The sequence below is a fragment of the Haliotis cracherodii genome, unplaced genomic scaffold (assembly GCF_022045235.1).
Source record: "Haliotis cracherodii isolate W230 unplaced genomic scaffold, xgHalCrac1.p SCAF_14, whole genome shotgun sequence".
Taxonomy (NCBI): domain Eukaryota; kingdom Metazoa; phylum Mollusca; class Gastropoda; order Lepetellida; family Haliotidae; genus Haliotis; species Haliotis cracherodii.
In genome coordinates this window covers 30,747,898-30,774,361 of record NW_027266269.1, presented here as the reverse complement: position 1 = coordinate 30,774,361, position 26,464 = coordinate 30,747,898, and the positions used below count along the sequence as shown (strand labels likewise).

Sequence of the window (26,464 nt, the reverse complement as noted above, 5' to 3'; positions counted from 1 at the left end):
TGTACCGATTGGATGAAACGCAATAACATGGGTATTGTGCTGACACACCAGTGACCTAAATCTTGGTGAATTTAAGATTCGAACCCACGATCACTGTATTATTACACGCTCAGAGACGCTTTACACTATGGGCCCCCGTGTTCCTGTAAATATACTACTCAAAATTTGATAAGGATCGTAGATATTTTTCTTAATAAAAAAACAAAATAACTGCATAACTGGCAATATTGTGTTCAAGTGAAATCAAAAACGTCTCCAACACACGTGCCCGTGCATTTCATGCCATGGGAAATGCGTTTCACATCACAGTTCATGCTTTTGCTACCATTGCACGATTTCCAATCAGGCAACGGTGTCTGATTCATTCTGAAACTGTAAACTCAATTGAGTGTTTACACTACGTTCATCTACGCAATGCCCCCTCAACGTGTAAGGCGTCGCCTGACGACAGAACAACTGGGCAGATGTATTGGAATGCTTGATGCTGGCTATTCACAACGTGACGTTGCCAATGCACTAAACGTCAGCCAGAGCGTTGTAAGCAGGGCCTGGTCCCGACAGCAAATTTTTGTACAGCAGCACACCGACATGGGGGTGGTCGTCAGAGGTCGACAACCCAACGCCAAGATCATTTTGTGGCTCTTCAGGCACGACGTCATCCCTTCTGGACAGCAACCAGCCTACGTAACGACCTCCTGAACGCCTCGGGGGTGAATGTGTCCACTCAGACGATACGGATTCGTCTTCACAATGCAGGTCTCTACTCGAGAAGGGCATGTGTCCGAATCCCCCTGACTGTTCGACACCGGCGGGAGCGATTGGAATGGGCTGAAGATCATGTTACTTGGACTCGGAACGATTGGGTTCCAGTTCTGTTCACCGATGAGTCCCGGTATTGTTTGGACTTTACAGACAGGAGGCAGCGGGTGTGGCGACGACAACGTGAACGTTTCCATGATGCCAACATCAGTGAACATGACCGTTATGGTGGTGGTTCCATCATGGTCTGGGGTGGAATCAACAGAGATGGAAGGACAGATCTTCATGTCCTGGAGAGAGGAACAATGACGGGGGTGAGGTACCGGGATGAGATCCTCGATGTGTACGTCAGACCCTACGCTGGTGCTGTTGGCCCTGAGTTCATCCTGATGGATGATAACGCCCGTCCTCATCGCGCCAGGGTGGTTGAGCAGGAGACAATTGTCCGCATGGATTGGCCAGCGCGCTCGCCGGACTTGAACCCGATTGAGCATGTCTGGAACATGCTGCAGGTTGCCCTTTCACGCCGTAGAGCACAACCCACGACTTTGGCAGAGCTCGGACATGCCCTCGTGGAAGAGTGGAACAACCTTCCCATTGGGAACATCCGGGTGCTTATTGGCAGCATATCTCGACGTTGTAAGGCCGTCATTGATGCAAGGGGAGGTCATACTCGATATTGACACTTCATCGACTAAGTGTAATGATGGACTATCCCTCATAACTGTGTAATTCTTTCTCTTGTTTGCTGTTCACATTTTTTAATGAAATGCCTTTTGGTGTTGGCAGATTTCAAACATTCCATATTGATACAAGTTCATGCCGTTCATGAATTTTCATGTAAACATGATTAAACACGTTTCTGTGTCAGAGTCATGTCTTTTGTTATGTTTGTGGTAACTTACACACATATCACCTAGTGATCCTTATCAAATTTTGAGTAGTATATTAGAGACCGGACCAGACACTCCTGTGATTGAGATTATGAGTGAGTGAGTGAGTGAGTATGGTTTTACGCCGCTTTTAGCAACATTCCAGCAATATCGCGGCGGGGGACACCAGAAATGGGCTTCACACATTGTACCCATGTCGGGAATCGAACCCGGGTCTTCGACGTGACGAGCGAACGCTTTAACCACTAGGCTACCCGACCGCCCCGATTGAGATTATGAGCAACGACCCAAGCCGTCCAATGGATAAGATGCACGGTCAACCGAATGTGGCCGAGCTCTGACCACCCGATCAATTTAGCTCTTTGGCTCTTACGATCAGCATAGGTAACCGGAGACGTTTTTGTCGCGGAATCCCTACGGAGTTTTAAGTGAGCGATTGAGTATGGTTTACACCGCTCTTTCGCAATATTCCAGAAATATCACGGCGGAGAACACCTGAAATGGGCTTCACACATTGCACCCATGTGGGGAATCGAACCAGGGCAATGAACGTGACGATCCAACGCTTTAACCACTTTGCGCATTCGTCACCACTCGCCCCTTTCCTTAACCTGCAAGAAGACTCGTCCCCCTGTCGATGAATGTTATGTGCGAAAATACGACAAACCAATCAGAATTCGCGAATGATGTCAAGTTCTTCGTCAAAGAATCCCTCAGAAATATTTTTGTTATTTCACATATGTCTTGCATCTAAAAAAATACCAAAGACACAGTTAAATGTGTTCAATCATACTGTATAATTCGCATGTCCCGAAGTGCTTTAAATTGCATCTGAAATATATGTAATATATGGGGAAATATAAGTGAACCATTACGCAACGAGTTGACAATTGTTTTAGGTATGCCCGTTTGCGCTAAGACGGAACCCGGTCGCAAAAATGGCCATGAACAGGGCACGAGTCGCAATTCGGCTTGTCGCGGAATAACACGAGTTGGTCACGGATGGGGTCGAGCTTGGAGGAAAGCAAAAAGTGACTCAGAACAGTCAGTCCACTTTAATAAAACACACGAGCACAGACGTGGTGCCGACAAACCCTGGATTATAATACATCAGGGCAAATCCGGGATTCAAACCCACAAACAAAGAGCTATTGCTGAATAGAACAACAACTACATATCAACAACAACATGTTTATATTAGATAAGTAAGTTTATTAATGAAATATATCATGTACTTCGTAAAACACGCCCCATTACGACAGTCGACCTCCATAGCAAAACCAATACTGCATAATAAATAGGAGCTATTGTGAAGAGAGAGTGAGTGAGTTGGGTTTAACGCCGCTTTTAACAGTATTCCAGTTATATCACGGCGTGTCAGCTTAATGTGGGAGGAAAGCCCCAAGTGATGCAGGTCTCAGACGTTTACCACTTCGGTGAAACCCACGAGCACGGGTATGGTGCTGACAAACCTTAAAACATAATCGGGGCGAACCGGGATTCGAACCCACAATCATAGGTTTCTGGCGTGCCCAAGGGACGCAACTCTGCACAGCGAATCGCGGCGCCTTAGACGGCTGGGCCACCCGTGACCCCCCTATTGAGAAGAAACACCACTTAAAGATATCTTGCCGATTCCAAAATCAACAAAAAAACACTGACTTCTTTTTTCGAGATTATGTGTTGCAAGGGTAGTGAAAGGTACATATTTTATACATGCTACATGTGTTCACCGCACAGGTAGGTTAAAGCGTTCGCTCGACACGCCGAAGACCCGGGTTCGATTCCCGACATGGGTACAATGTGTGAAGCCCATTTCTGGTGTCCCCCGCCGTGATATTGCTGGAATATTGCTAAAAACGGCGTAAAACCATACTCACTCGCTCACCGCATGGGTATAATTAAGGTGAAGTTACGCAGCATTGACCTCGGAGAGTATTTGGATGGGTGACGTGTTTGGGAGCGTGGCGCCGCGGAGGTTCTAGGGCTCCTGCCTCACACTGAATCACATGTAGCACATGAGGTGTCTCCATGGGCATGTGCCTTTGTTCGAAATATGCTTCAGTCCAACCAGTAATTAATGGGTACCCGGTATGATGGAAAGGTTATGTGACTGTTAACATCGCAACCCCTCACAGGCAACTTAGGATGTGTATTCCCCAGGGAGCTGAGAATGAAAAGAATCGAGTGCCTACTGATCCATTGACCGGGGTAATAGGAACATAGAGCTGCGAGCATATTGTATAGATTCATGCAATTTACAAGACTATTAGTATGTGGAGAATTGAAGCCGGATCTTCGAACACCTTCACCACTAAGCAACCATGACCCCTGTTTCTCAAGAACAATTAATAAAATGAACCGTTCCAATTCAAACGATATTACTTTTCAGTGAGTGAGTGAGTATGGTTTTACGCCTCTTTTAGCAATATTCCAGCAATATCACGGCGGGGGGACACCTGAAATGGGCTTCACACATTATACCAATGTCGGGAATCGAACCCGGGTCTTCGGAGTGACGAGCGAACGCTTTAACCACTAGACTACCCGACCGCCCCTTACTGTTCAGTGCACTATACGCAGGTACCGTCAACAATATGACCGAACACGTCACAAACCGCACGCCATCACAGCTAAGAACCAGTTGATGAAGACTACTTCAGAAAATATCAGTTACGATGGAATTATTGACAAATAATGAAACCAAGAAACTCACCGGTGAAGCACTTATATTAAGTCATTACATGGCACTAGTGAGACAGTTTAAAATTAGTCTGTGAGTTTGATTTAACGCTTCTTTGAACAGTATCCCAGTTATAGCACGGCATGTCGTCTTGATGTGGGAGGAAAGTCCGAAGTGATGCAGGTCTCAGATGTTTACCATTTTGGTGAAACCCACAAGCACGGGTATGGTGCTGACAAACCTAGTAACACACTCGGGGCGAACTGGGATTCGAACCCACAATCATTGTTCTGGCGTGCCCAACGGAAGCACCTCTGCACGACGATTATCATTATCAGTATGAGTCTGGGATTCGAACCCGGGATTCTATAACGACTTAAGAAAGCAACTATTTAAGGTGATTTGCGGCGACTGTAACGACTGCGCTACAAGCCCTCATTTCAATGATTCACCTATTCAATGTATCCAAAAACAAGTCAGAATGTATTGCAAATGCTGTCAGAACCGGATAAACCAAGTGTACCTTTTAACTACTTCACCGCTTTGGCACAGGCAATTCAATACCATCAAACGAAGATGCAGGGAATCGAAAGAGCAAATTATTTGACAAATCATAGCTTTTCGGTGTGTGTTTATAACAGTGTAACTGGTAAAGATGACTCAGAACCCGTCCTTTATTCGTTCACGTTCAGTAGTTACTAAATCAAACGATAAAATGCGCTGAAAAGTACTGATATCACGGCGGGGGACACTAGAAAAGGGCTTCACACATCGGAATTGTCAGGAATAGAACCCGGGTCTTCGGCGTGACGAGCGAACGCTTTAACCACTCGGCTTCCCGACCGCCCCTCTTTTAGCAGTGATTTCTTGTGGCTATGGAATAGGGTTTGTCGCTGGGTTTCCAGTTTTCAGTTTTAGCTGAGGTTGTGAGCTTTCTTGGGTTTGCAGTCAGACCGAATGGAGTCAGTGACCTGGCGAGACACGAGTATTTTTCTTATTGAAAGGCTTCTTCTAACTATAACAAACTTAACAAGGATTGCCACTCTCTCGGAAACAGCACTAATGTAACAACGAAAAGCAAATGTGAAATCCATAGCTGTCTTACGTAAAAGTTTGTAAGATTTGTAAAATGGCGTATTGCATTCCGGGTCGTTTGAGCTTGGCAATGGAAACTCAAAACAAGGGAATCGAATTTAAAATGCAAAAATATAGTTATAAACTAAACGTTCGCGACGATTGGTTGGGTCAATCGGGGTGAGAAATATTGTCCTTAATGTGGACAAATCACCAGCCTAGAGGCCCGTTCCACAAAGCAATCTTAGCGCTAAGGTGATCGTAACTCCCAATGGCTTACGGTCATCGTAAGATCAGTTTGTGGATCGGGGCCCAAGACGCTTGCCTCAATGCACATTTTACGATGTCTTTGTTTTCGACAGTTTATTTGCAACAGTTCATTCTACTGCATGCCCAGCCATTCATCTGGATAGTAGTCCTCTTTACTGTATTGTCGGTCAAGCCACGTCTTTTCTCGCGGGAAGTTTTTGAAATACACTACATCACCTCCAGCCAGCCACGCTCCCCACCACCCAAACGACCCGGATGTAACAATATTATGATCACAATGAGCCAAAATAGCCAAGTCCACCTCCCGACGCCCCTTCGTGAAAATGGTATCGTCCGACATGAGGTTGTCTTTGCACCACGTGACACTGTCTGAGCACACAATGAACAAAGGGTTCTCATACTTCTTCCGGAAGTAGTTCATTGACCTGTTAAGAAATCCGACGTCGGCAACGTTGTAGCCTCGGTCCCGTTCATATTTGGACGCCATGTCGCCTCGTCGAACATGGACCCCTATCGTTATTCGGGTCCAGTTAGCAAGAACGGGGGCTTCCTTCAGCATGTCCTTAATGACTTCGTCTTGGAACGTGAACTCCTCTCGTATTGTTTCCGAGATATTTCCGAAATATTTCCACGACTGGTAATAGCCGACCAACGACCAGTTAACATTGTGAGACAGATGTTGTATACTTTGGTCATACATGCCAGGGCTTTTTTCTCTCTTGGCTTTTGTTTGTGTCTTTAAGTTTTTGGTTGCTGGAGCTTTGAGCTTAAATATTCGTCGTAAAAAGTGTGAGCTTGCTATTGTTGCTGTGTAACCATGGAAACTACTAATACCAACAAGAGAGGCATACTGGAACATTGCGTTACCAAGGCGACCACCTCCATGGATCGTCATGGTGTGTGTTTTCTTAAATATTTCAGAAGCGTTCCTACTCTCGTTACAGCTGAGAATTGATGCATTTTGCGAGACTTCAATGACTTCAGTTTTGGGTATCTCGGGGAGTGAACGTAGACTTTTAGTCACCAAATCTTTGAACACAGTCTGTCCTTTATGATGGCTCGACAGCATCTGTCCTCTTCTTCCATCTCTGTGTTTGACGTCACTTCCAGACATGACGTCACCGGACATTGACGCCATGTGGCTGTGCAGGAAGACCAGAAACCCGGAAGCGACGAGAGTCAGAAAGAATGCGGCTTTCCGCCGGCGTCGAAACGGACGCATCCCAAAAGGGCGCTAGACATGACCTCATCCCGAAACGGCCGGACCGGAAGTTAGCCTCGATGTGAGGGTACAACTGCGTGCCTGTAATTCAGCCATGAGCACTGCCTTTAACCTGAAATAACAACGAAAATACAGGAGTAAGACAATATTAATAATAATTACAATATAAAATGACGTTAATTAGAACATAATGTTTAGGTTCTACCAGCTTTGTTGCTTCTTCCCCTAACACGCTTGGTTGGTTTGTTGTTTAACGTCGCACTCAGCAATATTCCAGCTGTATGACGGCGGTCTGTAAATAATCTAGTCTGGACCAGACAATCCAGTGATTGATACCATGAGCATCGATTCACGCAATTGGGATCGATAACATGTATCAACCAAGTCATCGAGCCAGACCACCCGATACCGTTAGTCGCCTTGAACGACAAGCATAGTCACCTTTTACGGCAAGCATGGGTTGCTAAAGACGTGCCCAGCGCCGGACAGGGAAACAACAAGTACCATCTTTTAGTATGAGGCGGCCGGGGATCGAACCCCGGACCTCCAGGCGGACGCTCTACCACTAGACCACGGAGGCGGTCGGGAATAACAGTGAGCATTTGATCAGTTGATACAACACAAACCGCAACCGCAGCATTATATATTCACAACTCTTCACGTATCGATTGTCAGTCGCAGCTTCATTATATTCAATCAACCAAATACTCTGCAACCCAGTACCCACAGCATTGCGACACAGTACACTCATCAAAAATCGAGTTTTTAAGCAAAATATTTTCTTCCGCTCCCGTGATAATTTTCTTTGTTGGAGATTTCAGCAGGGACTAATAGAGCCCACTCTTCGGGACTTCCTCGCTAGTTGCTGCCATCTGTCAGACTCTAACTCCTTGCCGACAGCAAGAGGGGGGAATTAATCACACATTTAGATGCAAATCACTCGGATAAAGCGACTTATGAAATATTCATCCCAAGGTCCTAACCCACCAAACCTAATGGGCACTGGAGAACTGGCCCGAGGCTGTGATGGTACTTTCGCGACAACTGATGCAAATTCCTACAAGGTCGTAAACCTGTGTCGGGTTGTGGGCAATTGCGCAATTGTGTATTGATTTTTCGAAACATGTGATAGGAAGAAGTTTATTTGTAAAGACTTTATATTAGATGGAGAGGCAAACTAAACAAGATGAAAGTGAATCTTAACGAAATATGCATGGCTTGAGTTCCTGGGGAAATAAATGTCCTCCTTCCCGCCAATCAGAAATAGAAAATAAATGTTTTAAAATAACAAGGCCGGGGACGTTTTAAACATGCGCCATAACAATGGCAGGGCAGGGTGTGCAAGAAGAAACTGATAGGTGATTGTCGCTTTACCCAGGAACAAAACTGCCGGGAAAAGGAAAGTTTTTGGTGGGTTTGGGTTTGTTGTTTAACGCCGCACTCAGCAATATTCCAGCTATATGACGGCGGTCTGTTGATAATCGAATCTGGACCAGACACTCCAGTGATTAATATCATGAGCATCGATTAACGTAATTGGGATCGATGACATGTATGAACCAAGTCAACGAGCGTGACCACCCGATCCCGTTAGTCGTCTTTTACGACAAGCATAGTCGCCTTTTACGGCAAGTATGGGTTGCTGAAGACCTATTCTACCCTGGAATCTTCACGGGTCAGTGCAAAAAGACGATGTTTAAAGACGTTTAAAAAAATGGTTACCCTGCCTGCCGACCGGCATTTAGGGGATAGAACATGAACAGGTCGCTTCGGAGTATAATGCGTATCGTATCTCTGTGGGAAGTACTATACAACCGGTATAGTACATGCATCCACACACTCAGGTCAGTGCATGAATGGCGCCATATAAAAGTAAGAATCTTGAACGTGACGTAAAATGGCATTTCACCTCACGTCCCAATCTAAAGATTCGTTATCAACCAGCGTCTGGATGGCAAAAAAAGTGTGTTTTTGCTCAACATGTTTGAATTTAAAGTGAAGGGAAACGCGATTCGTTGACACGTGATTTTGAATAGGTTTCTTCAATACGTTACCAAGACGTCAGTTTTAATCAATACCTGAAAAAAATAAAACAACTGAGTTGATCCCTTTCCGCTGTGTCTGGGAAGGATGCTGACAAACCAATAAGCACAATCAATGCGAATCTTCTTCACAGGAGTTTGGTGCGCCCCATGGGACGCAACTCTGCACAGATACTTGCGGTGACCTCGACAATTTGGTCGATGTTTAGGATCAAGTATGTGTGACAAACAAATTAAGTCATTTACTAGGCATGCAAACACGTGGGCGCAAATAGGCCTCCCTAGGGTTTTAATTCATACTACTGCTAAAAACAATATTTTTGTTCCCATGTTTGGAGTAATCACTTAATATTTTTTTCTTTATTTCATTTTATAGTTGTGGTAAAGGAATGAGTAGATTATGAAATGAAAGAGATGGCCAAAGGCCCCTCCTGCCTCAAGAAACAACCCCTCCCCACCCCCACAGACCTGATTTTATATGTTTGAAGCCTACGTTATTTTTAACATATACGTTTCTTTTACCTCTATTAAGAATCTTGCAAATCTATTGCTTGCTCGACGAAACAATACAATTCTATGTGCGCCCCGAAATCTTGTGACTGACACAGACCTCGAATATTGATTCGTCACATGATCAGTATTCACCTGTCACGTGATGAATATTGACTCGTCTTCAAGAAAACAAGGTGGCGCCTGTTACGAAAATTCCACGGTTACTGTGATAAAACAGAGCAGTTTAAAGACTTCATAAAATGTAAAGCGAATTTAGTTGTAACGAAACGACGATTACTCTTGACGAGGCCCTATGCGAAAACAAGCACGCTCCGACCCGACCCCTTTGTCGGTCGGACCACTTCAGGGGCCGGGTCCTTCGGGATATATATCCTTAAGCTCGACGTACGAGGAGATCTATTGGGTGGTCGGACTCTGCGATCAACGTAGCCCGATGGCGTTGGGCGTAGTATCAGTGACTGGATTGTCTGGTCTAAACGCGATTATTTACAGACTGCCGCCACATGGCTGGAATATTGCTGAGTGCGGCGTAAAAATGACAAACAATATATGAGAAAGACGGTTCTCAATTTCACACTGACTAAACCCAGTGTTAAGTCTTTCCTTATATTAAGCATCACATTACTCAGGATAAGATCACTTGCCGTTAAATGCGCCCTTTGGTGCCAGAACGGTGGTTAGCGTCTAAATCACCAATTTGCATGATCATGTACCAGATATTAATGTCGATCGTATGAAATCAGATTCGTGGTTAGGAAAAAACGGTTTGACGGATAAGATCCCGGTGAAATATGACCGCGGTGCACAGATTGTGAATAGCGAATACAAATGATCAGAATAAATCGTTCAGCACACGCGAATCTCCAATTCCGTCATCGCGACATCTCGTGATGGACGAGACTATGGTTACTGTGGCATGTATAACGAGCGGGGGAATGCATCTCGCTCAGTAATTACCATGGTCATCGAAATTTCACCTTGAATTATCATCACAAAACTTCTGTGATGAAGTAGCCTTTTCTGGTGAAGGGCAATACCGGTCAGCAGTAATAGATGTATGCATTCGGCACCACTCGATCCCTTCCGTCACCACTCGAAACTTTCCGTAGCCTTCAAGCAGACTCGCTCGCGATTAATGACGTGCGAAACTCGACAAATCAGTCAGAATGTGCGTTTGACATGCTTGAAATTGGTCGGGGCGGTCAGGTAACCTAGTGGATAGAGCGTTCGATTGTCACGCCGAAGACCCGGGTTTCGATTCCCGACATGGGTACAGTGTGTGAAGCCTATTTCTGGTGTTCCCCCACCGTGATATTGCTGGAATATTGCTAAATGCGGCGTTGGTTGGTTGTTTAACGCCGCACTCAGCAATATTCCAGCTTTATGACGGCGATCTGTAAATAATCTGGAGTCTGGTCCAGACAATCCAGTGATTGATATCATGAGCATCGATCCACGCAATTGGGATCGATGACATGCATCAACCAAGTCAGCGAGCCTGACTACCCGATCCCGTTAGTCACATTTTACGGCAAGCATGGGTTGCTGAAGACCTATTCTACCCCTGAGTCTTCACGGGTCCTAAAAGCGGCGTAAAACCATACTCACTCACTTGAAATTGGTCAAAGAGTGAGTGAGTGAGAAGGAATTTACGCCGCTTTTAGCAATATTCCAGCAATATCACGGCTGGGTGTCACCAGAAATGGGCTTCACACATGTCGTGAATCGAACCCGGGTCTTCGGCTTTGACGACTAGTTTTCCCCACCGCACCTTGGTCAAAGAATCGGTTTCTTTGCCGGTATTTATTATTTAAAAGTATACCAAAGTGATAGTTCATCGTTTCACCATCCTGAAGTGTTTGTAATGTTGCTGGTTGAGAATTCGAAAATGTATTCCAGTCCGCACAAATGATCGTAACGAATATCGTAGGTCATTTTAAAAGTATGGGACGATATGATCGCCTTACCGCCGAGATCGCTTCGTCGAAAAGGCCCTCGGTCATTTTAAGAAGGTTTATCTGTAAACATTTTGTTCAAATTTTATCCACAGTATGGCCTCGAGATGCGGGGTGCACTTAAAATACAATATGCCAGTATGCCAGCGTATTATTAGAAAAATAATTTGTGTTTGTTTGTCTAATATTCATTGTTGTTTTTATTCAAATAAATAACAGTTGATTTTGCTATGTTTCTCGCACATCAAAAAGGGGGTGGGGGCGTTCGCACCCGAGCCCCATTTCTGGATACGCGGAATTTGTTTAACGCTGCACTCAACAGTAATCCAACTCTCTGACGGTGCTCCAGAACTAATCGAACGAATCTGGAAAAGCAACGACCCACCCTGAGGGGCCACTATGACAGCCAGTCAACCACGTCCCTCAGCCTGACTACCAGGTCCAGTTGTTTGTTTGTTTGTTGTTTAACGCCGCACTCTGCAATATTCCAGCTATATGACGGCGGTCTGTAAAATAATCGAGTCTGGACCAGACAATCCAGTGATTGACATCATGAGCATCGATCCGCGCAATTGGGATCGATGACATGTATGAACCAAGTCAGCGAGCCTGACCACCCGATCCGGTTAGTCGCCTTCTCCGGCAAGCATAGGGTGCTGAAGACCTGTTCTACCCCGGAATCTTCACGGGTCAGATCCATTTGGTGCGGGGTCAAATAGGTTGGGGACAAAAATTTCCCTAAGGACTCCCCACGTGGCTTTCATACCAATGCATACACTCCTCTGTCTCAGCTGTAGCAAATGCATGTATTTGCTGTGATTAGTTCAGCATTAATGTACCCCCCGTGGGAATTCTACATGTGGCTTATTATCCTGTTGCAATATAATGAATACAGCTGCCCGCACGATTTCGGCCCATGGGGATTACGGGGTAAAATAGGTCCCCAGCAACCTATGCTTGTCAGAATATTCGACTTACTGGATCGGGTCAGCAAGCGCGGTGACCACAGGGCCTAGCGTCGTTGCTTAACATATTTCAAGATCAATTAATATCACGACTTCGTTGACTGCGTGTCAACGTTCCCGGAAAGGCGTCGTTGTGTATAATATCAATCACTGAATTGTCTTGATCAAGATCCGGTTTCTTTTGATTATTTACAAAATCGGCGTCATATAGCTGGAATAGTTGCAGAGTTCATCGTTGCTCACAAGTGCAATCCCTGGTTTGTAGGATGAAGACTCATCTTTTCATAGCCCGCTGTTATAGCGCTTTGTCACAGATGGGCAATGTCAAACGCCGTTTATATGGTGACTAACGGGATCGGATGGTCAGCCTCGCTGACTTGGTTGATGCATGTCATCGTATCCCAATTGCGTGGATCGATGCTCATGATATTAATTACTGGATTGTCTGGTCCAGACTCGATTATTTACAGACCGCCGTCATTTAGCTCGAATTCTGTTGAGTGAGTCGTTAAACAACAAAGCAAACCAATCGTGATTTCAATCTCTGGATTGTCTGGTCCAGACTCGATTATTAACAGACCGCAGGAATATTGCTGAGTGCGTTGAATTCTGTTGAGCGCGGCGTTAAACAACATAGCAAACCAATCGTGATATCAATCTCTGGATTGTCTGGTCCAGACTCGATTTTTTACAGACCGCAGGAATATTGCTGAGTGCGGCGTAAAACAACAAACAAACAAAACGATCAACCAAGTCACCGACTCTGATCAACTGAACCATATTGTCGCTTCGTAAGACCAGGACGGGGGACCAATTCTAACCCTTAATCCCTACGGGACCCGTGAAGATTTCGGGGTAGAATAGTTCTTCAGCAACGACTGCTTGTCGTAAAAGGTGACCATGCTTGTCGTAAAAGGCGACTAACGGGATCGGGTGGTCAGGCTCGATGACTTGGTTGATGCATGTCATCGATCCCATTTGCGTGGATCGATGCTCATAATATTAATCACTGGATTGACTGGTCCAGACTCGAATATTTACAGACCGCCGTCATATAGCTAGAATATTGCTGAGTGCGGCGTTAAACAAAAACCAAACAAACAAACTTAATCCCTACGGGGATCGGATGTTTAAACGTAGTGGTACCATTTGTATTTCTTGTGATTTATTTTGGCACTGTGACGTTATGATACATATCCAGACCATGTAACCCATCTGTTAACGTTCTGAGATATTCTGTTTGATGAAAACTTCACATCCTTACAGCATGAAAAAAAACATCCCCCAAACCACAAGCACAAACTCATCTCTCGCGTTCCAAACGAGATTTCACGAGAGCCACATCTTCCACGACGTGCAGGCACAGAATCAATGGTTTGTAGCCAATGTAAATTGACATAATGGAGATGGAATGAAGTTTTAATTGACTCGTAGCTGACATCCAAACAGACATGATGCTTTGAGAGGAGCGAGGTGAGAAATCCTGCGCGACGTGGTCAATAATACATCGATTCAGGACACTCTTCAAATCACAGACATTTACAGAAACCCGCTTGAGGAGGATTACATGCCTCCTCCAACCGAAGGTTAGAGTGTGTAAACGACATCCTCGATAGGTAATCACGCAAACTTTAGATGTTCATCCAAAGGCCGATAAGCTGTGTAACATACTCCTGGAGAAACGGTGGACGGACAACAGCATTTTCTATGCATCTAATTACTGTAAAGCATATTTTAACGATTCGATAAGCTCTGCATATATTTTTTGCATTCCTATTGTTGAACTGTGCTTGTTTTCTGCGGAGTCCCAGATGAAGATGTTTGAGTTAAGGAGCTTTCGGAATCACCGGATGTTCATTCTGTAAGACCTCTTGGTACTCGAATTTCAAATGTTTGCAAGATTAAGATTTACTGAATCAATGATTGACAATTGGGAAACGATGACATGCATTTGGTGAAAGTGTTTGTTGTATAACACCGCATTCAGCAATATTCCAGCTATATGACGGCAGTCTGTAAATATTCGACTTTGGACCAAAACGATCCAGTGACGTGCATTTGGGATACGTTGACATACAATCAGCCAAGTCAGTGAGCCTGACCACCCGATCCAGTTAGTCGCCTCTTATGTGAACCATATAGGATGCTCGAGACCGTTATTCTTACTAGAACCCCACAAGAACTCTCTAACAGTGAATTTTTCAATCCCGTTACAGACCCGTGAAGATCCGGGGTAGAATAGGTCTTCAGCAACCCATGCTTGCCGTAAAAGGCGACTATGTTTGTCGTAAGAGGCGACTAACGGGATCCGGTGGTCAGACTCACTGACTTGGTTGATGCATGTCATCGATCCCAATGACGTGGATCGATGCTCATGACACTCCCGTTAAGGGGTGTAACTTTAACGTGTGAGGCAGGAAAGCATGAAGAAGTTTACAAACCTAAGATAAGGTGTTGCTGTTGGCTAGGGGACGAATGCAGATTTCAGGAGACTCAACGGACAGAGATACATTATAGCTATAAATATTTCAGGTAGTGATTGCAAAAACCCATGTCATAGTAACATAATATACTAGGCTACGTCGAGTCGCGTGTCAGCTAATCGCGTTTCTCCTTGCTTGAGAGTATATATAGCGACGTGCATACAAGTGTGTGGGTGTGTTTGTGGCCGGTTTTATAGTGCTAGCCCACTGAGATACCATGCTGCAGTGTAACATGAATACCCCACTCAGACACAGTATACCGACTTCGACCTGACCGGCTCTGTTTAAGTCCCTTAATGCCGAGCGTCAGACAGTGCAACAACAAGTACAATCTTTTAAAGTATTTTGGTATGACGCGGCCGGGGATCGAACCCCGGAACTTCCGCTCTCCGGGCGGACACTCTACCACTAGACCACTAAAGGGGAACATGGGGTGATCCAGAAGTATAAGGCGCCGCCATTCCCTCTGCATACCTCTGTCCCTGTGGCATTACCAGAACCTACGATCGGGGAATAGAGTAGCATCTTTGGAGATGACCCGACCACCGACCACCGCGTTCGAACCACCGCACTCTGGGAAGACGCTCTATCCACTACTCTACGGAGACGGTCTCCAAACAAATGGATAGCGAATACGGAGAGCTTTGATTTTATTCTACACGGAATAACGCAAGATTAACAACAGTGGGTGGTTTAACATCATGTGACATACTTCACTCCAGGCCAGGTAAGTAGTTCTTGCATTCAATTATGATTTGTAGGTTTTTTTTGTATTTGGCGTACCGTACTTTCAAACCCTGGTGAAACTGTGTAAATGTCACACCTAATCAATAAACCTTGGGAATCCAAAAGTATGTGCATGCTGCGTTGAGAATGTATTTCTCTAAAAAAAAAGCCAACACTGCTTGAACGGAAGAATTTTTTGCGCTAATAATCTCAGTGAATTCACCGCTCTTAACTTTTAGAGGGACACAAGAGACAAAAATTAAATGATTTCTTGGTGTTGTTTTGAAGGAGGAAAATGTAAAGGTCATTTTGTGTTGTTAAATGGAAAGAGATGTGTTTATTCTGGAATGCTGCCTTTTCGATATTCTGGAATATATCGTGGACGAATTGTTTGAACGGTATTGCGGTTATATCCCTGCTTGTTAGCTTTTTAGGCGAAACGTTAAATGAGTGAGTGAGGTCGGTTTACCGCCGCTTCGAACAGGATTTCATTACTAAACTGACGGGAATATAAACTGGTTGGTTGGTTTGTCTAACGCCGCGCTCAGCAATATTCCAGCTATATGACGGCGGTCTGTATAAATAATCGAGTCTGGACCAGACAATCCAGTAATTAATATCATGAGCATCGATCCACGCTTCAACTCATGTTTGATCATGGCTAAAATGAAATAAACTAGATATGGGTTATTCAATTTATTAGATTTGTTTGTTGTTTAACGCCGCACTCGGCTATTTAATATTCCAGCTATATGACGGCGGTCTGTGTAATAGTCGAGTCAGGACCACACAATCCAGTGATTGACATCACGAGCATCGATCTAGGCAATTGACATACGATCACATGCATCAACCAAGTCAGCGAGCCTGACCACCCGAACCCGTTAGTCGTCTCTTAGGCAAACATGGGTTGTCGAAGACCCATTCTAACCCGTAATCTTTACGGGACATGGTCATCCGAATTTGATTTTATACGGTATCATTGTTGTCGGGTAAATATCCTACTCCTTTTCGCAGTCGGGTCTTGCCTGTTGCGGGGCGGCGGGGTAGCTTAGTGGATAAACGTTTCCTCGTCACTCTGGTTTTTTTCCTCATAAAACAACAAACAAAACAGTGTCTGAAACCCATTTCTGGTGTCCCCCGCCCAGATAATGCTGGAATATTGCTAAAAGCGGAGTGAGAAAACAACATACTACTACAATTTGACTCTCGGACAGTTTTGTGGCTAGGTTGGCTGACTATCGCCTCCATGATGCCGCCTGGCCATTGCTGTTGTCCCATATTCATTTCATTGTGAACTCCGAATAAAGCGTTGTGGACCTTCTGATGGACTCATGTGTTTGAAGGGAGGGAACGCCAACACAACAGCCCGGCATACTAGTTACGTTTAGGACGTTAACGGTTTGACATTTTTGGTCAAATCCAATTTTCAAGGGCCCGTGAAGATCCGGGGTAGAATAGGTCTTTAGCAACCAATGCTAAACGGGATCCGGTGGTCAGGCTCGCTGACTTGGTTGATGCATGTCATCGATCCCAATTGCGTGGATCGATGCTCATGTTGTCAAGCACTGGACTGTCTGATCTAGACTCGATTATTTACAGACCGCCGTCATATAGCTGGAATATTGCTGAGTGCGGCGTTAAACAACGAACAAACAATTTTCAAGTGTATACTTTATTTTGCCCGGCAGTGTTTCACGGCGTGTCTGTTTGATTTGGGATACATACCTGCTAGTTGCCATAGCGATGAGGTGCTTTCCACAAGGTGAGATAATCTCGGCCAGGGATACACAGGCTGAGTTGTGTTTTACGCCGTTTTCAGTAATGTTATTGCAATGTCACGGTGGGGGGCACCAGAAATTGGCTTCACACATTGTACCCGATTGGGGAATCAAACCCGGACCTACTACGTGACATGCCAGGCTTCAAACCTTCCCGAGAAATGTGTGTGTGTGTGTGTGTGTGTGGGGGGGGGGGGGGGGGGGGTGGGGGGGTGGGGGGGGGGAGGGAGGGTTGGTAGTGACACGATGATACATAATCTGGTCACACATTGTAATCACACGTCTTTCAAGGTATATTTATTTCTTCCACGTTTTTAATAGTAGTACATGTGTTATTTTACTGTTTGGCTAAATTTGTCACTTATCGTCAACAACTGAAGGGATGATGTAAATCCGACTGGGGTCCATGCAGGTAGCAAAAGTACTGTTAGTCCCCATGGTCCCCAGCGCGGTGATCAACCTTCAGTTGGTGGCGATCTATAGCCTGTTTTTATAATGTGTTGTTAAATGATTAGTTAGTTCTCTAGTTTTACTTGTTCTCAAACTAGTTTTACGAAATTCTGTGATGTCAGCAGAATTTTATACAGTTTGATATATATTGTTCACATCAAATTTTGTTTCGTCACGATATGGCTGAAATATTGCCGATGTGACGTTAAACTTTAACTCACTCACTCACTCATTGTAATCCTCCAATCATCAGTTGGCGAATTTCCCGACAAGAATGAGGACCGGTCATTTTTTAATAAAGTATCGTTAGAAGGACGTTATAAACGTTTCCAATTTATTGTATTGCCTACCTTTGAGTCACAAGCGACATCACATCCAAAGTTATGCGGTTAACAGCTAACGCCGTACCACTTCACTTTGTTTTCATAAGCACGTTCGTATTCACAGCACACCGCGCAAACGCACCTCAAAATGCCATCCGATTTCATTACAAATCGTGCCTTCTTGGAAACAAAGCTAATATCAATTTTCGTGTGTCACTTGGCTTAACCAGTGACAGACAGCATGAATAGAACAAGACCAAGACAAAAACATGTTCCACAATCGCGACTTTCCTCCTCCAAATATTACTAATCATCACATTTCTAACACGGCTGGACGTCGGCTTTCGGTGGCTGTTTGCCAAACGTGATATGTCGGTCTCTAACGCATTCAAACCCACGCTTCCCAAATCAACCGAAATCGGATTTGTTTAGATATTCCTAGGTTAGGCTTATTAAAACAAATTTTCTTTTTCTCATGGACAGCCCGTCCCTAATCTTAGTTTCCTATTGTTTAAGTACTGTTGGGAACCGATTCTTCAACTCAAAATTCGTTTTCTTTTAATTCCGACTTTTTCATATCGAACCGCAGGTGGCGTGGCCAAACAGATCACGTGATACATTAGATCACCTGATCAACCGATGCTGGTCGTCAAACGGGATCGGGTGGTCAGGCTCGCTGACTTAGTCGATGTATGTCATCGATCCCAATTGCGTGGAATGATGCTCATCATATCAATCACTGGATTGCCTGGTCCAGACTCGATTACCGCCGCTGGAGTATTGCTAAGTGCGGCGTGAAACAACAAACCAACAACAACAATTTCAGTCGAAACAAAAATATGTTTAAACCATTTTAACTTAACATGCATACATTAAACATCTTCACCTGAACTGAACATTGATAAGAATATGTACAATTTTACATTTTAAACCTTATAACCTTACATACATAAATAAGTTGATGAGTGGTTCTCCTTTCTCCTTTTGCCTGGTACCGGGAGCGTCAACGAACCGTGACTGAGCCCTTACCGTTCCCGGGAACTCAAAGAGGAGTTTTTCTCCTAAATGTCATATTTGGAGCTCCCGGGCCGACACGCATTTAGCCAAGTACACCAAAAATTATTAGGGTCTATCGGATGACCGGCAGTGTCAGGATTTGAACCGGTCCGTCAGACATGTTCTATATCGCTGTAGGGAGCTTATGAATGCGATATGTGACACACTTTTGGCAGCACGTACACAGATACAAATTAGAATTCATCCCGTCAACCCAGAGAATAATCTGTCTCGAATATATGCAGAAACAGATCCCAGAGGGAGTGAGTGAGTATGGTTTTACGCCTCTTGTAGCAATACTCCATTAATATCACGGCGGGGGACACCGGAAAATGGGCTTCACACACTGTACCCGGAGTATAATTATCCAGATCGTCTAATTTCCTTAACCAATTAATACCCACATTGTCTAATTACTGGTCAGCCCAGATTGCTCATGATGTCAATCACTGGATTGCCTGGTCCAGACTCGACTATTTATACAGACCGCCGTCATATAGCTGGAATATTGCTGAGTGTGGCGTTAAACAACAAAGGAACGACCGTGTTAGTAAATCATCAATGGCTCTCAAGACTGTTGATTCAGGTCGGAAGTGGCACCCAACAACCTAAGCTGGTCGTAAGCAAAGGCTCAAAGATAATTTACAGCAATTCTGGAATGCTTCTGTAAACTGCCAATGCCAAAATGTGATCTTTATAAGCATTTTAAATCCATGTTAAATGTTGAAAGGTACTTGTCATGTCCACTCCCTACCCATTTAAGAATTGTTTTTTCCTAAATTCAGATGTTCAAATTTTGAAATAGCTTTAGAAACTGGCAGATACAGTAAAACAGACCGTTCACTCAGATTATGTAACTACTGTTGTAGTAAGGGAGTTAATGTCATTGAGGATGAATTCCATGTTCTCTTTAATTATAATTTATATTCTGCCCAAAGACAAAAGTACCTTGTTAATCTTCCTATGCCTACTCATTACAGTAATTCTCATGTAATAAATATTCTTAGTAATTATAATGAGCAAACATTATTTCTAGTTCGTAAATTCTTATATTATGCTCACAAAATAATTTAATGATAAATTCTGTGCCCTGTAAATGTCATGCTCACATGTCTGTATTTTGGGCCATTGGCCTTTTACTGAATAAACATGTCTGTCGTAAGATGGCCATGCTCGTCGACTTTGTAACTTGCGTGTCATCGTACCCCGATCTTTTTTCATAATATCAACCACTGCATGGACTCAATTATCTACAGGCTGCTGTCGTGTAGCTCACACATATATAGCCTCCAAACGTTATCTGGAAGCCTGATTACGACCGGCATCGTGTCTACATCAGACAAACCTGACCTTTAGGATAGAGGTGAGCCGAGATGGAAGGAATATCTCAACGTTCATCGCCAGTTTTTCAGTCGCCATGTCAAACCAAAGTAATTTTCTTGGAAATCAATCCTTTTTCCCCGCTTCCAAAAATACAGTATCCGCAACTTAAACCAGTTTTAATCAAATGGCCATGTGTTGATAGGGACAGGTACCTGATCGACCCAGACTGTGACATGATGGCCTATTTCACAGGCGTGGCATTGCCCACGTGTGCGTCACATAGGTAGTACTTGGCTAATGAAAGATCAGCTATGGGTATCTACATTCGCGCACGAACTAATCGGATAAAAGGTTTTCCAACTTAATAATTACATCAAGAGTGAATTGGCTTGAGGGACCCACCTTCTGCCGGAGGTTCGGAAGCTTTTTTGGACAGATTTTCTTTTCGCCTTTTACGCCCAATGGAATATATTTCGCGGATAATCGAGACATATTTTTTCTGTCGTTGACGTTTTACTTTACCAGGCTACTGATGGTAAATTTGAAAGCCTATGGTGTAAGCAAGATGTGTCCGTTACGTGGGACACCCCAACAGCTGCTTCAAGACAAGCTATTCTTTACTTTGGAATGAGCTTGGCACAAGTATTTTTTATCGAAAACACATATCTTTTAGGAACATTCCTCGTAAACGCTAACGACTCTAGTGTGAGTGATTTATGGAGTGATGTTTGATAAAAACGTATTTGTTGGCTGGGAAAGCTGGTTGTACGGAAGCCTTTTAGGGCCATTAGGTTTTTTATTTTTTTCGATACTGTCTTGAAATTTCAAGATAGTATCGAAAAAAATTAAAAAACAAATGGCTCTAAAAGGCTTCCGTAGGATCTTGAAATTTCAAGATTATTCACTTCAGGCGTATTTTTACATTTTAGGATGTTAACTTATTATCTTGAAATTTCAACTTTGTATTTTGAAATTTCAACTTAGTATCTTGAAATTTCAACTTAATATCTTGAAATTTCAACTTTGTATTTTGAAATTTCAACTTAGTATCTTGAAATTTCAAGATAGTATCGCAAAAAATAAAAAAATAAAATGGCCTTTAAAGGCTTCCGTAGGATCTTGAAATTTCAAGATTATTCACTTCAAACGTATTTTTACATCTTAGGATGTTAACTTATTATCTTGAAATTTCAACTTTCTATCATGAAATTTCAAGATACATGTAGTAACTTGAAATTTCAACTTCTGTATATTGAAATTTCAAGATAGTGTCTTGAAATTTCAACTTATGTTGAAATTTCAAGATAGTATCGAACATTTTTTTAAAAAACAAATGGCTCTAAAAGGCGTCCGTATAGTTGTCCTGAAACCTGACAGTTTATGAAAATACAATAATACAGCTCCTGCTTATAAGATCTATAAGTATTGAAAAATGTTAAGTCTCAAAGAGACATAAACACACTCATACCCTTTCAGAATTGTCGCTATATAAGTGCAATAATCTTGGACGCGACGTTAAACCCCATTTCACCTCACCTCAACACAGAAATAGTTAGTGAATATATTTTTACGACGATGTAATCAAACTCCAAGCAATAAAATTGAGGCCTGTAATAACCAAGTCTGGACCGGAAAAAACATCACTCGTCAACACGTTCATCACTTGTCATAAATAACCGGTTCGGGGAAACTCGTGCTGTAAATAAACCCAACCGCCGACCTTCCACAACTTGATTTATTACAGAATTATTTTTATCGACGTGAAAATTGCCAACTCAGTCATCCCTGTCGCGGAGACCATTTCTCCCAGCTTCTTCCCCGTGTACCAGTCTTGGATAACATCCATGATTGGTGAGTAACGATCTCCGAGTATCGTTATCCCATGCTTGCCACAGCCGACGGAGCGACTTGCACTGGCTATACGTGAGGTTGAGGAATGGGCACCGTTGGATAGATATGGCACAAGACAGGATCTGACATGCGTTATATCGGGATAAGCCCACTACTCCATCAGACAAACTTCGCTCTTTCTGACATGAGTGCATTTCAACGCCTTATTTAACATTGTATCAGATATATCAAGGCGTATCAGCTTGATGCTGGAGGAAATTCGAGTTGTAGGCACTGGGAGCTGTGTGTGTTGGGGGGTGGGGTGGGGTTGTCTGCAAACCAGATATTTTTAAAGCTATGAGACTAAATATGTTTTGTTAAAAAGCACATTACAAGAATGTATTTTGTTTGTGGCAGATCTTTTTTTCTCCAGTCTGAAGCATAATTATGTTTGTCTGGGGCTGGTTATTTTTCGATAAAGTCCCAGCCCTTGTGGTATAAAAGAGCGAATCTAGTACTTGAACCTTGATCAAGATATCAAGTTTGTCAATATTGCAGCTGTATGATGGCAGCGTGAAACTGATCGAGTCTGGACCAGACAATCCAGTGATTGATATTGCGAACAACGATCCACGCCGTATGGGGGGGTACGATAGTCACCGAGCATGACCATTCCATTTGCCCCCCCCCCCCCCCCCCCCTCTCTTACAACCAGCATACATTGCTGGAGACCAATCCTCACCAGGGGTTTCTATGAAATTGAATACGCAATTTCTCAACTGTAGCCAATGCTGTGATTACCATTAATGTATATACCAAGGGGAATTTCTACATGAGGCTTATTGCATTCACACAATCCCCAGTCAATGTGTTGAATACATTACCCATTGAACAAACGATATTGAAACCGTTTCTCGATCTTACTACTGTATATCTTTCAGGAAATATGTATAAAATGCATAATTATGCGTAAAATTCCTGAAAATGTCAGTATGTGTAATGTCTTATTCACTCAGCAAATATGTAATTTCCCAAAAGTTGAAGGTGAAAATTATTCATAATTTCTTAAATCATTTTAAAGGACTAAGAAGATGGTGCATTGGCAATCCTGGCTTAATCTTGTGTCGGTGCGTCTCAGACCGTCTGTGGGCGTCTATCATGCACTTGTAGAACTTTCGCGGGTGGTCAGGCTCGCTGACTTGGTTGATGCATCTCATCGATCCCAATTGTGTGGATCGATGCTCATGATGTCAATCACTGGATTGTCTTATCCAGACTCGATTATTTACAGACCGCCGTCATATAGCTGGAATGTTGCTGAGTGCGGCGTTAAACAACAAACCAACCAATGTAGACCTTTTAAGTAGTACTTCGGGACATATGTATTATTTTGACCATCAATTTCAAGGTAAATGTATAATTCCTAAAATATATATTTACTTAGTGAATCAGATATTACGCATATTTCCTGATTATACATTTTTCCTGTAAATATCTACGTCTCAAACGGTCATTGTCTCATTTACCAATATTCCCGCAATATTAAGATGAGGACATACCAGCGATACCTTGCTCCAATGTGAGTAATCGAACCCGGTCCATCGGCGTGACGTGTGAACGTTTTTACGTCTAGATTACCTCATCGCCCCATACGGTACTAAAAGAATTACTATTACCTATACAAAATTAAGTTACACTGATAGTTATCTGATTTGAAATTATTTAAACAATGATTTTAACTGTCTGTACTTCGCATAAATTGTCTCAATGACATTCCTCGTTATAAATTCAACAATAACTGAGTGGGGATTTACGGCAAGATTTTCGAGGTATGTATGTTGGCCCGGTGTTTGTCCCAAATCACAATCCTGTTTTGTGGACATTCATTAAATATAAAATGGAGAGTTTGGGAAATCGATTTTTTTCTAAATTCCACTCCCCTACTAATTTTATTTCACATTGGATCCGGGGTAAAACACCTCCTCAGCAACCCATGCTTGCCGTAAAAAGCGACCATTCTTGTCGTAAGAGGCGACTAACGGGATCGAGTGGTCAGGCTCGCTGACTTGGTTGATACATGTCATCGTTTCCCAAATGCGTGGATCGATGCTCATTATATTAATCACTGGATTGTCTGGTCCAGGCTCGATTATTTACAGACTGCCGTCATATAGCTGAAATATTTCTGAGTTCGGCGTTAAACAACAAACCAACCAACCAATGACATTGAAAAGTGGTCTTTATACAGGATGACGTCACAATGAGTACATCAATCCCACTGTGCACTCATCCACAGGTACAACAGTCCCTTTGAACATATGTTAATTACCTGTATGTAAATCATATATCTCACCCGAGTGCCTTTTGATATCAGATCCATCATAATCACGGATGTCAACTGTGTTTGTTTGTTTGTTTGTTTGTTGTTTAACGCCGCACCCAGCAATATTAAAACTATATGACGGCGGTCTGTAAATAATCGAGTCTGGACCAAACAATCCAGTGATTGATATCATGAGCATCGATCCACGCAATTGGGATCGATGACATGCATCAACCAAGTCAGCGAGCCTGACCACCCGATCCCGTTAGTCGCATTTTACGACAAGCATAGTCGCCCTTAACGGCAAGCGTGGGTTGCTGAAGACCTGTTCTACCCCGGATCTTCACGGGTCGAAGATGTCAACAGTGACAAATTGGTGAATGTAACTTACTTTATGCTGTGTCGTCGGGCCGCCAATACATTTTCCACTGTCCCCAGTATCACACATGAACAGTCAGCGTTTTCCCGTCGTGTCATCGGTAAGCCTTACACGTGCATCTTTTACTTCATCTGAATTATAATTGCCGTGCTGCGGAGGAATGTTTGGACATCTGCCCAACATGCTCGATAATGACATGAATAATCATGTATAAAAAAGGTTGCAACATTCACAGCCTCAGTAAAGCTTTCAAAACGTTTTATGGTAGACATGTGGACGACATTTCCAAATTTGACGTATCAGTGGCAAAAATGATGTCCGATTTTTTATTATTTTGACTTGTACCATATGTTCCCGTGTTTTTTCAGGTGAACATTGACCTGCCTTTGCATGTGTTTGTGACGGTTGCCACCGGTAGGAAGCTCACTTTTTTGCGAACACTTGGTATCATTATTTTTTTTATGGTGATTCACAACACATGCTCATGATAAAGTCGGAATCGTTATCAGGTTTGTTGTTACATAAAAATGTACATTATTCATCTAATTCGTCAAGCAGAAACAAAACCAATCGTCAAATTGAAGCATCAAAAAGACGCAATGACCTGTCACTACCCCACATGCATGCCCCTTTTTGCACACAACAATTATTAGGACATGGAAAAATAGACTCATATGGCTACCCTTACTCGGGCAGGACTGTTCTTTGCTATAAGGAGGCAGAATGAGTGAGTGTGTGACGCAGCTGTCGGCTATAAGGAGGCAGAATGAGTGAGTGTGTGTCGCAGCTATCTGCTATAAGGAGGAGGCAGAATGAGTGAGTGTGTGTCACAGCTGTCTGCTATAAAGAGGAGGCACAATGAGTGAGTGTGTGTCACAGCTGTCGGCTATAAGGAGGAGGCAGAATGAGTGAGTGTGTGTTGCAGCTGTCAGCTATAAGGAGGCAGAATGAGTGTGTGTGTGTGTGTCGCAGCTGTCGGCTATAAGGAGGAGGCAGAATGAGTGAGTGTGTCGCAGCTGTCGACTATAAGGAGGCAGAATGCGTGAGTGTGTGTCGCAGCTATCGGCTATAAGGAGGAGGCAGAATGAGTGAGTGTGTGTCACAGCTGTCTGCTATAAGGAGGAGGCAGAATGAGTGAGTGTGTGTTGCAGCTGTCGGCTATAAGGAGGAGGCAGAATGAGTGTGTGTGTTGCAGCTGTCGGCTATAAGGAGGAGGCAGAATGAGTGTGTGTGTGTGTCGCAGCTGTCGGAAATAAGGAGGAGGCAGAATGAGTGTGTGTGTTGCAGCTGTCAGCTATAAGGAGGCAGAATGAGTGTGTGTGTGTGTCGCAGCTGTCGGCTATAAGGAGGAGGCAGAATGAGTGAGTGTGTGTCGCAGCTGTCGACTATAAGGAGGCAGAATGTGTGAGTGTGT

The 26,464-nt window shown here is 43.6% G+C and overlaps 1 protein-coding gene across 1 annotated transcript in view; it reads right to left on the bottom strand.

Annotated features, from left to right (window-relative positions):
* Positions 1-2,853: 2,853 nt before the first annotated feature.
* LOC139461189 (galactoside alpha-(1,2)-fucosyltransferase 2-like) overlaps positions 2,854-26,464 on the bottom strand; it is a 35,678-nt gene continuing 12,067 nt past the window's right edge. Inside the window, exon 2 of the mRNA XM_071242784.1 lies at positions 2,854-7,013. Coding sequence (XP_071098885.1) covers positions 5,792-6,901 — 1,110 coding nt within the window. The 5' untranslated portion in view covers positions 6,902-7,013 and the 3' untranslated portion in view covers positions 2,854-5,791. The remainder of the gene's footprint in view (positions 7,014-26,464) is intronic.